We start from the raw sequence: 12,419 nt of genomic DNA on the forward strand, positions 1-12,419 counted from the left end.
TCTAAATGCGATGAAATAAAGGCATGAATCACTTTCTCCAAATCACTGGCTGAAACAGTGTGCTTAAGCTTAGCAATTGCTCTGATTTGGAAAAAACAGTTTAAGATCCAGATCAAGGACAACCCCCAAGTTTCTAACTTGACTCTGAAGATGTTCAATGCTCCATCGGCTGGCCCAAAAATCATTATCTCCGTCTTCCCTGTATGTAATTGGAGTAGGTAGTGAGCCATTCAATTGTTAACCTCTTCCAAGCATGCCAATAAAGAACTAAAAACACAGTCGCCGGATTTCAAAGGTAGATAAATTTGAGTATTGTCAGCATGAAAATGATATGATATATCATATATTCTAAAAATCATTCCCAAAGGAAGCATATACAAAGAAAACAACATAGGCCCTAAAACAGACCCCTGAGGAACCCCACAAGTAACAGGTGCAAGGGACCATGAAAAGTCGCCAGTCTTTATTACTTTATTACATCATTAATTACATGTGCTGTCTGTCACAAATATACAAGGGAAACTAATAATTGCATTGTACATGGGGACAAAACTTCATTTTTATAAATGGAAGGTGTGGCAAAAAGTGAAACGTGTATTCTGAGTAGACCCCTGACTAATCTAGTTGACATTTGTTAACGTGCCTTCAGTGGCGGTGAAAGACCTGAGTGTCATTGCTCCTTGAATATCAAGTGTGTATGGGAGTTGTAGTAACCCAGTTTAAATGTATTATATTTCACTCCATCCATATACGATTTATACAAATACTTTTTATTTGTGACGGAGGCCTGTAGTTAAAACCTAAAATAGTACAGAGTGAGTTTCTAAAGAAATTCGTTTGTACAGTATCGCTGAATTGCCACAATATTTAAAAACTACGCTTCCCATAATCCTCTGTATGACGTGTAGCGGTGTCGAAACTGCGTACGTGTGAATTGGATGCCTTGATATGGGGTAATCATGGCCAGAAATGAAATGAACGTAACGGGAGTTTTTTTTTTTTTTTTTCCATTCTTATTTCTTAAGAGTTTGTTATATTTTTTTTAGATATGGCCTCGATGGCTCAGACGAGAAGCTGAGTTGTCTCTGAATTGGGAGCTGGACTTTAAATCGCAGAGCGCGTGAAAGTTCAACGTCAGGTGGCCGCGAGACACTTGTCCGTTATGATGCCACAAGACAGCATGACTTCCGCTGTGCAGAAAATCGCCAAACAGGCGCTTGCGACATTCCGGATCCCCTCTCTAGTCGGAGAGCACAACAAAGTGTTTATGGACAACCAGAACAAGCTGAAAAGCCTTTTGGCGGAGGTCAGAGCGGTCGATTTGAAGATTGTACCCCGGGCCACTGAGAGCGCCCCAGTGCCGCCTGCCCGTCTCGTTCCTCCCGTTACATACATGCACATCTACGAGACCGACGCCTTCAGTATGGGAGTGTTTTTGTTGAAAACAGGCGCTTCTATACCGCTGCATGACCATCCGGGAATGTACGGCATGCTTAAAGTGATCTACGGAAAGGTCCGAATCAGCTGTTTCGACAGGTTGGATAAACCCAGAGACGGTGCCAGCGGCGTGCAGTTCAACCCTCCGTTAGTGCCCCTCCAGAAGAGCTCTCTAAGACCCTCGGTGTTGAGATCGGTGGGGGAATACACGGCGGAGAGCGGCCCGTGTGTGCTGTCACCTCAGAGGGACAACATTCACCAAATAGACGCTGTTGACGGACCCACCGCTTTCCTTGACATTTTGGCCCCACCGTATGACCCGGATGAAGGGAGAGACTGCCATTATTATAAAGTCCTTCATGCCAGTTCAGAGGCCGCAGATAGAAAGAGTGAAGCCCAGGAACATGGTGACTTATGGCTTATGGAAATCCCACAACCGAGTGAATTCTGGTGTGGTGGTGAATCTTACCCAGGGCCCAAAGTGTCCCTCTGAAACTCTTGAGAATAAACTGGGGTTGTTTATATCACAACATTGGGTGATTAAAAAGATTGTATGTTCTCTTCCTTGTGAGCCGTATACCCTATCATACAGGGTTGCATCAAGTGGACTTCTTTATTTGAAATAAATCTAGGCCTGCATCATACCACCCACTTTCACTTATGGTCAGCTGTTGTCTTTAACACTTCTGATTGGCCTTTCTGATCATGTTAATGGATTGCTCTTGCCCAAGTCCATATATTTCCACCATATGCATGCAGACTGAGTCATGAACTTCTGTTCAGAAGAGATATAACTGTTGACTGGATTTGTTATCATTTTCAAAATTAACAGCAGATGTGAGATTTGTTGTGAAGATTTGTCACAAAAGTTGATCAGAGTAGAAATCTATATCTTGTTTCTGTATCTAAATGTTTTTTTATAATGCACCAAGCCATCAGGGCCTGCAAATGTCACAGATATGGGTAACAGTAGGTCCAACAACACTGTAACTTGGCCCACATCACACACTGGGATACTTCCCAGAACACTCAAATTATTATTTAAAATAAAATAAAAAGCACTTAGCCAGACTGTTAAGTTTTAAAACCACTTGAAATATGCAGAATGTGAATTTGATAACTGCATAAAAGGCACCAAGTAACTCAAATTCTGTCATTCCTGGAATCGAATTAACTAATAAAATATGAAGAAAAAAATGGCTGATGTTGTTTATTTTAAAATCTAATTATCTAACTAATACAGTTTAGTTATACTTGTAAACACTGAAAACTATTTTGATTAAGCTGACAATATGGTGAAGAACTGGTATTGTGTGAAAGCATGGACAATAATTTAGGTAACATAGGTGCATTCAATTGTTTGACAAATGGAGACCTCTAGTGGTGTATGTTGGTAATCGTGTACAGTGTTGATATCCATCGGCTTTCACTGAAGTGTCGACTTAAATGCACCAAGTAATTGTTATCATTTTATTCAAACACATACATGGGAATATTAGAAATAAAAAACCAACAACAACTGATGGAGCTATATAAACACTATGGACACCCCACTAAGGGAACCTCCAATTTTGCACCGCATGACAAGAAGGCCTAAATATTGACAAAAAAGAGAAATCAAAATAACAATATTCAACTTAAAGGACGTGTCTGTTTATGTCTGTCTAGTACTACAATAAATCACATTCAACAGTTCATAAGCTGCTTTCAAATATTTGTGGGACAATGTTCCACGTTGAAATTGGGCCACGTAAGGGGCTGTTCACACCGAAGGCGTTTTTACGTCGTGGTTTTTAAAGAATTTTTCTATGTAAACAGGCGCTAGCGTCTCACGCAGGAGCGCCGCGTTTCATTTTTTTGAGTGGCAGTAACAAGTTAAAATTAACTTCATCAGTTTAAAGGGATAGTTCACCAAAAAATAAAAATTATTCCATCATTTACTCAACCTTATGTCATCCCGGATGTGCATGTCTTTCTTTCTTCTGCTGAACACAAATGAAGATTTTTAGAAGAATTACTCAGCTCTGTAGGTCCATACAAAGTGAATGGTGATCAGAACTTTGAAGGTCCAAAAAGCACATAAAGGCAGCATAAAAATAATCCATGATACGACTCCAGTGGTTTTAATCCATATATTTAGAAGCGATATGATATGTGTAGTGAGAAACAGATCAACATTTATGTCCTTTTTTACTATAAATCTCCACTTTCACATTCTTCTTCTTTTGTTATTGGCAATTCACATTATTTGTGCCTATCGCCACCTACTGGGCAGGGAGGAGAATTTATAGGAAAAATATACTTAAATATTGATCTGTTTCTCGCCCACACTTATCATATTGCTTTGGAATATATAGATTTAACCCCTGGAGTCGTGTGAACTACTTTTATGCTGACTTTATGTGCTTTTTGGACCTTCAAAGTTCTGACCACCATTCACTTTGAAAGGACCTACAGAGCTGAAATATTCCTCTAAAAATCTTCGTTTGTATTCAGCAGAAGAAAGAAAGTCATACACATCTGGATGAGGGTGAGTACATGATGAGACCATTTTCATTTTTGGTTGAACTATCCCTTTAAAAACGTGTCTCGAGACATCTCCGTTGCGCTGCGTCTAGCTGTAAAAACAAATTCGGTGTGAACGGCCCCTAACAGCACAAATTAACTCTTGCCGGTGTTCACATTAATGTCCCATCGGCGTTCGAGTTGTGAGGAGGCGCAGCCGCTTTTTTGTCCTTTTGTCTCTGGTGGATTTTTGTGTGCCTTCTTCGTTCGTCGCTCCTGGCGAACCTTCTGCCACAGAAGTCACAGGAGAAGGGCTTTTCGCCCGTGTGTGTGCGTATGTGGGTCGTGAGGTGGTCGCTCCGGCTGAAGCTGCGCATGCAGATCCTGCACTGGAACGGCCGGTGCCCGGTGTGGATACGCACGTGACGCGTGAGCTCATCCGAGCGAGAAAATCTCCGGTCGCATCCCTCGGCCGGACAGGGGTACGGTCGCTCATTTACCGGCGTCTTGCACGGTCGGTTCGGGTATTTTCGTGGCCGCAGTATCGGCCTGAGTTGGACATTTTGTGGATTGGCGTCTACAGGTGGCCTTGACGCATCAATCGGACAAGCCAGAGTAAAATTTCTTATCGTGTTCAAGGGAGTCAGAGGTGGAGGGACTCTAATAGACTCCAAAGAGCACGAAAACGGTTTGATGTCCTGAAACATAGCCATTTCCCTTTGGCTGTTGCTGGTCTGATAGAAACCTCCGTAGTCGGGAATGATGGAGAATAGCGTCCCGTCTATGGTAGACTTGGGAGCGGAGTAGGACGGAGTGGCGTATGTTATGGGACATGTGCTGGTGGACAGGTAGACTGAGGGGTCCTGGTACCCATCGGCACTGCAGGTGTAAGTGGGAGGACTTGTGTACATATGCTCCATGTTAGGAAGAGTTTGGCCTATTTTGGAGCAGCCTGAAGTGAGGTCTGTGGGACCTGGAGAGCCCGTGGAGAAGGATCCCGGCGAAGATGTCCTGCCTTGTACCCCTGCACTGACACTGAAGTTGATTATTCCCTCTTGATTCCAACTTCCTTGCGCCTCGATGGAAATTTTCCCAGTGTAGGCGAGAGGCGCACTGTGCGGGGAGAACTTGCTCGACTCGGCCTGGTCAAGGCCCCGTTTCTCCACGCCGAAACTGTCGGTACTCAAGCCACCTGTGAAAATAAAAGTAAGCATCGCACTGGGTCATATGGAGTAAGCGTGTTTGTTTCCAACCAATCATGCATTTACAGCATGGAGTCAACTCAGTTAAGGAATATATTTGCTTTTCATAAGATTGTTCATGTTGAACTACCTGTTGATCTGAGGGTATCTTAAAGGGATAGTTCACCCAAAAATGAAAATTCTCATCATTTACTCACCATCATCCCAGATGTTTATGAGTTTCTTTCTTCTGCTGAACACAAATAAAGATTTTTAGAAGGATATTTCAGCTCTGTAGATCCATTCAATGCAAGTAAATGGTGACCAGACCTTTGAAGCTCCAAAAAGCACATAAAGTCAGCATAAAAGTAATCCATAAGACTCCAGTGGTGTAATCCATGTCTTCAGAAGCGATATGATAGGTGTGGGTGAGAAACAGATCAATATTTAAGTCTTTATAAATAATTAATAATTATAAATTCTCTCTGCCCAGTAGGTGACGATATGCACAAAGAATGTGATTCGCTAAAAAAAAAATGAAGAATGTGAAAGTGAATGTGGAGAATTATAGTAAAAAAGGACTAAAATATTGATCTGTTTCTCACCTACACCTATCATATCACTTCTGAAGACATGGATTTAACCACTGGAGTCTTATGAATTGCTTTTATGCTGCCTTTATGTGCTTTTTGAACCTTCAAAGTTCTGGTCACCATTCACTTTCATTGTATGGACCAACAGAGCTGAGATATTCTTCTAAAAATCTTATTTTGTGTTCAGCAGAAGAAATAAAGTCACACATCTGGATGGCATGAGGGTGAATAAATGATGAAAGAATTTTAATTTTTGGGTGAACTATCCCTTTTAAGTTTTCTTAGTATCCTGGTTGGTTTTGATTTAGTGCACAATTTCAAGCTAGTGTAATACTGAATTTCCATCCTATGTGTTTCCTCTATTTAGTTGTATTTAATTATGTGAACTAATTGTTTGCACATTTAGTTGGCTGATTTTGTATTAAAAGGGAGTTCAGTTCTCATACAGAAATCTGATAATGGCCATATATGAACATATGAAATTACATATTCAAATTCCACTAGTATTTAGGAAAATATGTTGCGGCCCTTTTTGTAGTATTTTGAAATAGATGTTTAATATACGGTATGTACAAGTATGTGACTTTATATAAGTGAAAAACCATATGAGCACATATGTGTTTCGCATATATTGCCATAGGTTATCAGATTTCTGTATTGCTTAATAGGCTACCTATAGTTTACATACATTTGTCTAAATTGCTTTTTATATTTACCATCTTATCTTTATATAATTACACATAGGCACTGTTATAAATCACATTCATGCTCATTATTTATATCTATTAAAAAAAAAAAATATTTGCAAGCTGTTATTTAGCAGTTGATTTCATCTATAGCCTAGCAATTTACAGTAGCTATAGGTGTATAGCCTACTTATTACAGTGAGCAACCTGAGGTTATAGTACTCACACTAAATATAAATGATCACAAATTATTATTATGAAAAAATATTTTAATTAACAAAACAAGTAGGCTATTTTATAAAGAATATGCATTGATGATGACCCACGCATGTGTTCTATGGGGGAAAGTTAAACAGAAACTGGCAAGTATGATACTTTTCTGTTTTAAATGTTGAAGCATCCTCAGTATTTTCTTACCTCCAGACACCTCACTGAATTGATCAGAACAGATGTCCACTTCTGCATCAGAGAAACCTGTCGGCAGTGATGAGGGGATAATCTCGTCCAGTGAATAGTCGTTTGCTGGGAGCGCGCGCATGAATTCGTTCAGCGTCGCAATTATTTTATCCCCGGGATTAGCTGTCGCTGTCATTTTAATCCTCGGTGTTTTCAGAAATGATCAAATTGAGATTTCTTAAATTGATCACATATGGCCTAAAATGTGTTTTATTGTTGTGTTCACGCGCTTCATTTCACCTCGGTCTGAAGAGCCATCAGCTCCCTTCACATGCCTCCTAACCAATAAATGAAACTTTATGTCGTAGTAGGCATTTAAGAGGCGTCTGTCAATGCCCCGTGACGTCACTGACCATACAAGGATAGAACAGTGTGAAAAAAAAACGGGTTGGGCTGTTTTTTTTTTTTTTTTTTTTTTTGGCTTCTGGCCTTATGACGACACGAGGGAGTCCATCTCGAGCACTTTTTAGACAGATCTTTGATTATGACATTGCTCGTCATTTTCAGAAGTAGGATTTTTATGTGGCTGATATTGATATAATACATATTTGTGGGCTGTGTTAATTTTTTTCCGAACTATTTGATATTTAGCGTTGTTTGTGAACTTTTTGGTGCATGTTATTATCAGGAGTTCCGGTTAGGTCGAACCCCATAAATGGATATTATCCGGTAATGTCCAACACGCCCATTTCCACTAATATGGAACGCATGCGGGAAACTCTACACGGAAAATGACAAACTACGCCGAGCGCACATCCCACAGAGGAATCACAAATAAACTAATCTCAGGAAAGTGTTATTTGAATATGTTGGAAAGGGTGTTAAGGAAAGTAATTTGCTCATGTAAAGAAAGTTTTCCCCCTGTGTAACAAAGAAGCACCATTGTGATAAAACATCTTAAATAGGCTAGTGAAAATTTTTGTTTTTTGCCTAATATTTTATTCTGCCTTTTTGTAGCCTGGTAGTGCAAATTATATAATTAGTTTTTTTAATGTTCAGCAGAGCAAACACTATCATCTATTAATCTGTGATCTATTAGTATTTGGAAGCATTTTATGTTTAACAGATTTTTAAGATGTTTAAACTAAAATATGTTTCACCTGTCTAGTTTTCATTTGGCCTACAAATGTCACTTATTGAATTTTAATAAACCCAAACTTTTATTCCATAATCATATATTAGAAGGTCCCATGAATGATTGACACACGTAAATCTGCCTTCATCATTATCAACTCTCGTCACTTTTTGTTTTTCTGCCACCATGATCTATTTTCATCCATGTCAGCGTAAGCAACAGAGCGTTTGCTGTATGTGCGACTGAAGACTAATTCATAGCCACCCACACCATGGAACAGCCCCTTCTCAATAGAGTCCTAGTGAAAGTGGAGCCTCTCTGAATAGATCTGCATCTGCTCTCTTACTTCTCTACAGACACCCCCATCCTGCCTCCCTTCTCTCTGTTCACATTTACACTCGCCCACATGCACAGGCTGTACACACTGACGGAGCTTCTGTGTGCATCCCTGTATATTACACATTACAGTTCAGGCAAATTAAGTCATCAAGATTTTATTTTATTGATCAAAACCAGATTTAATACAAAAAGCTAGTAATCCACTAGTTAAGTATGACAACATCATACTTGGCGTTGTGTGTTCTACATAGAACCTTCATATTTAGGACCCCCAAAACCTCTCTTCATATTTAAGACCCCTAAAAGCTTTGCTTCATATTTAGAACCCCCAAAATCTCTCTTCATATTTAGGACCCCTAAAAGCTCTCTTCATATTTAGGACCCCTAAAAGCTGTCTTCATATTTAAGACCCCTAAAAGCTCTCTTCATATTTAATATCCCAAAAAGCTCCCTTCATATTTAGGACCCCTTAAAGCTCTCTTCATATTTAGGACCCCTAAAAGCTCACTTCATATTTAGGAACCCGTAAAGCTCTCTTCATATTTAGGACCCCTAAAAGCTCTCTTCATATTTAGGACCCCTAAAAGCTATCTTCATATTTAGGACCCCTAAAAGCTCTCTTCATATTTAAGACCCCTAAAAGTTCGCTTCATATTTAGGACCCCTTAAAGCTCTCTTCATATTTAGGACCCTTAAAAGCTCGCTTCATATTTAGGACCCCTAAAAGCTCTCTTCATATTTAAGACCCCTAAAAGCTCGCTTCATATTTAGGACCCCTTAAAGCTCTCTTCATATTTAGGACCCTTAAAAGCTCGCTTCATATTTAGGACCCCTAAAAGCTCTCTTCATATTTTGGACCCCTAAAAGCTCTCTTCATATTTAGGACCCCTAAAAGCTCTCTTCATATTTAGGACCCCTTAAAGCTCTCTTCATATTTAGGACCCTTAAATGCTCTCTTCATATTTAGGACCCCTAAAAGCTCTCTTCATATTTAGGACCCCTATAAGTTTTCTTCATATTTAGGACCCCTAAAAGCTCTCTTCATATTTAGGACCCCTTAAAGCTCTCTTCATATTTAGAACCCCCAAAAGATCTCTTCATATTTAGGACCCCTAAAAGCTCTCTTCATATTTAGGACCCCTAAAAGCTCTCTTCATATTTAGAACCCTTAAAAACTCACTTCATATTTAGGACACCTAAATGCTCTCTTCATATTTATGACCCCTAAAATCTCTCTTCATATTTAGGAACCCTAAGCTAATTTTTTATTTAGGACCCCTAAAAGCTCGCTTCATATTAGGACCCCTTAAAGCTCTCTTCATATTTAGAACCCCCAAAAGCTTGCATCATATTTAGGACCCCTAAAATCTCTCTTCATATTTAGGACCCCTAAAAGCTCACTTCATATTTATGACCCCTAAAAGCTCACTTCATATTTATGACCCCTAAAATCTCTCTTCATATTTAGGACCCCTAAAAGCTCTCTTCATATTTAGGACCCCTGAGCTCATTTTTTTTATTTAGGACCCCTAATAGCTCACATTATATTTAGGACCCCTTAAAGCTTGCTTCATATTTAGGACCCCTAAGCTCACTTTATTTTTAGGAACCGTAAAAGCTCGCCTTCATATTTAAGACTCCTAAAATCTCGCTTCATATTTAGAACCCCTAAAAGCTCGCTTCATTTTTAGGACCCCTAAGCTAACTGTATATTTTGGACCCCTTAAAGCTCGCTTCATATATAGGACCCCTAAGCTCACTTTATATTTAGGACCCCTTAAAGCTCGCTTCATATTTAGTACCTTTAAAAGCTCGCTTCATATTTAGGACCCCTAAAAGCTCGCTTCATTTTTAGGACCCCTAAGCTAACTGTATATTTTGGACCCCTTAAAGCTCGCTTCATATATAGGACCACTAAGTTCACTTTATATTTAGGACCCCTTAAAGCTCGCTTCATATTTAGGACCCCTAAGCTCACTTTATTTTTAGGAACCGTAAAAGCTCGCCTTCATATTTAAGACCCCTAAAAGCTCGCTTCATATTTAGAACCCCTAAAAGCTCGCTTCATTTTTAGGACCCCTAAGCTAACTGTATATTTTAGACCCCTTAAAGCTTGCTTCATATATAGGACCCCTAAGCTCACTTTATATTTAGGACCCCTTAAAGCTCGCTTCATATTTAGTACCTTTAAAAGCTCGCTTCATATTTAGGACCCCTAAAAGCTCGCTTCATTTTTAGGACCCCTAAGCTAACTGTATATTTTGGACCCCTTAAAGCTTGCTTCATATATAGGACCACTAAGTTCACTTTATATTTAGGACCCCTTAAAGCTCGCTTCATATTTAGGACCCCTAAGCTCACTTTATTTTTAGGAACCGTAAAAGCTCGCCTTCATATTTAAGACCCCTAAAAGCTCGCTTCATATTTGGGACCCCTTAAAGCTCTCTTCATATTTAGTACCTTTAAAAGCTTGCTTCATATTTAGGACCCCTAAAAGCTCGCTTCATTTTTAGGACCCCTAAGCTTACTGTATATTTTGGACCCCTTAAAGCTCGCTTCATATATAGGACCCCTAAGCTCACTTTATATTTTGGACCCCTTAAAGCTCGCTTCATATATAGGACCCCTAAGCTAACTTTATATTTAGGACCTCTAAAAGCTAGCTTCATAATTAGGACCTCTAAAAGCTTGCTTCATATTTAGGACCCCTAAAAGCTCGCTTCATATTTAGGACCCCTAAAAGCTCGCTTCATATTTAGGACCCCTAAAAGTTTGCATCATATTTAGGTACCTTAAAAGCTCGCTTCATATTTAGGACCCTTAAAAGCTTGCTTCATATTTAGGACCCTTAAAAGCTCGCTTCATATTTAGGACCCCCAAAATCTCTCTTCATATTTAGGACCCCCAAAAGCTCACTTCATATTTAGGACCCCCAAAAGCTCACTTCATATTTAGGACCCCTAAAAGCTCTCTTCATATTTAGGACCCCTAAAAGTTTGCATCATATTTAGGTACCTTAAAAGCTCGCTTCATATTTAGGACCCTTAAAAGCTTGCTTCATATTTAGGACCCTTAAAAGCTCGCTTCATATTTAGGACCCCCAAAATCTCTCTTCATATTTAGGACCCCCAAAAGCTCACTTCATATTTAGGACCCCCAAAAGCTCACTTCATATTTAGGACCCCTAAAAGCTCGCTTCATATTTAGGACCCCTAAAAGTTTGCATCATATTTAGGTACCTTAAAAGCTCGCTTCATATTTAGGACCCTTAAAAGCTTGCTTCATATTTAGGACCCTTAAAAGCTCTCTTCATATTTAGGACCCCCAAAATCTCTCTTCATATTTAGGACCCCCAAAAGCTCACTTCATATTTAGGACCCCCAAAAGCTCACTTCATATTTAGGACCCGTAAAGCTCTCTTCATATTTAGGACCCCCAAAAGCTCACTTCATATTTAGGACCCCTTAAAGCTCTCTTCATATTTAGGACCCCCAAAAGCTCTCCTCATATTTAGGACCCCTAAAAGCTCTTTTCATATTTAGGACCCCTAAAAGATCGCTTCATATTTAGGATCCCTAAAAGCTCTCTTCATATTTAAGACCCCTAAAAGATCGCTTCATATTTAGGACCCCTTAAAGCTTTTATCATATTTAGGACCCCTAAAAGCTCTCTTCATATTTAGGAGCCCTATAATCTTGCTTCATAGTTAGGACCCCTAAATGCTCGCTTCATATTTGGACCCCTTAAAGCCCTCTTCATATTTAGGACACCTAAAATCTCGCTTCATATTTAGGATCCCTAAAAGCTCGCTTCATATTTAGGACCCCTAAGCTTACTTTATATTTAGGACCCCTTAAAGCTCGCTTCATATTTAGGACCCCTAAGCTCACTTTATTTTTAGGACCCCTCAAAGCTCGCTTCATATTTAGGACCCCTTAATGCTTGCTTCATATTTATGACCCCTTAAAACTCTCTTCATATTTAAGACCCCTAAAAGCTCTCTTCATATTTAGGACCCCTAATAACTTGCTTCATATTTAGGACCCCTTAAAGCTTGCTTCATATTTAGGACCCCTAAAAGCTCGCTTCATATTTAGAACCCCTAAAAGTTTGCTTCATATTTAGGACCCCTAAGCTCACTTTATAT

At 39.4% G+C, this 12,419-nt stretch overlaps 2 protein-coding genes across 2 annotated transcripts; one reads left to right on the forward strand and one right to left on the reverse strand.

Moving 5' to 3' along the window:
* The first annotated feature begins 886 nt into the window (after positions 1-886).
* LOC127454881 (2-aminoethanethiol dioxygenase-like) lies at positions 887-2,596 on the forward strand. Its single transcript, XM_051722375.1, has one exon. The coding sequence runs from the start codon at positions 1,163-1,165 to the stop codon at positions 1,928-1,930; it is 768 nt and encodes a 255-aa protein (XP_051578335.1). The 5' UTR covers positions 887-1,162; the 3' UTR covers positions 1,931-2,596.
* Positions 2,597-2,715: 119 nt separating this feature from the next.
* On the reverse strand, positions 2,716-7,128 carry LOC127454874 (early growth response protein 2b-like). Its single transcript, XM_051722365.1, has 2 exons — positions 6,820-7,128; positions 2,716-5,134 (listed from the first exon to the last, which is right to left on the reverse strand). Exons 1-2 carry the CDS (start codon positions 6,992-6,994, stop codon positions 4,116-4,118), a joined length of 1,194 nt encoding a protein of 397 aa, XP_051578325.1. The 5' UTR covers positions 6,995-7,128; the 3' UTR covers positions 2,716-4,115.
* Between the last annotated feature and the right edge of the window lie 5,291 nt (positions 7,129-12,419).

Source organism: Myxocyprinus asiaticus, chromosome 17 (assembly GCF_019703515.2).
Source record: "Myxocyprinus asiaticus isolate MX2 ecotype Aquarium Trade chromosome 17, UBuf_Myxa_2, whole genome shotgun sequence".
In the NCBI taxonomy this organism is placed as follows: domain Eukaryota; kingdom Metazoa; phylum Chordata; class Actinopteri; order Cypriniformes; family Catostomidae; genus Myxocyprinus; species Myxocyprinus asiaticus.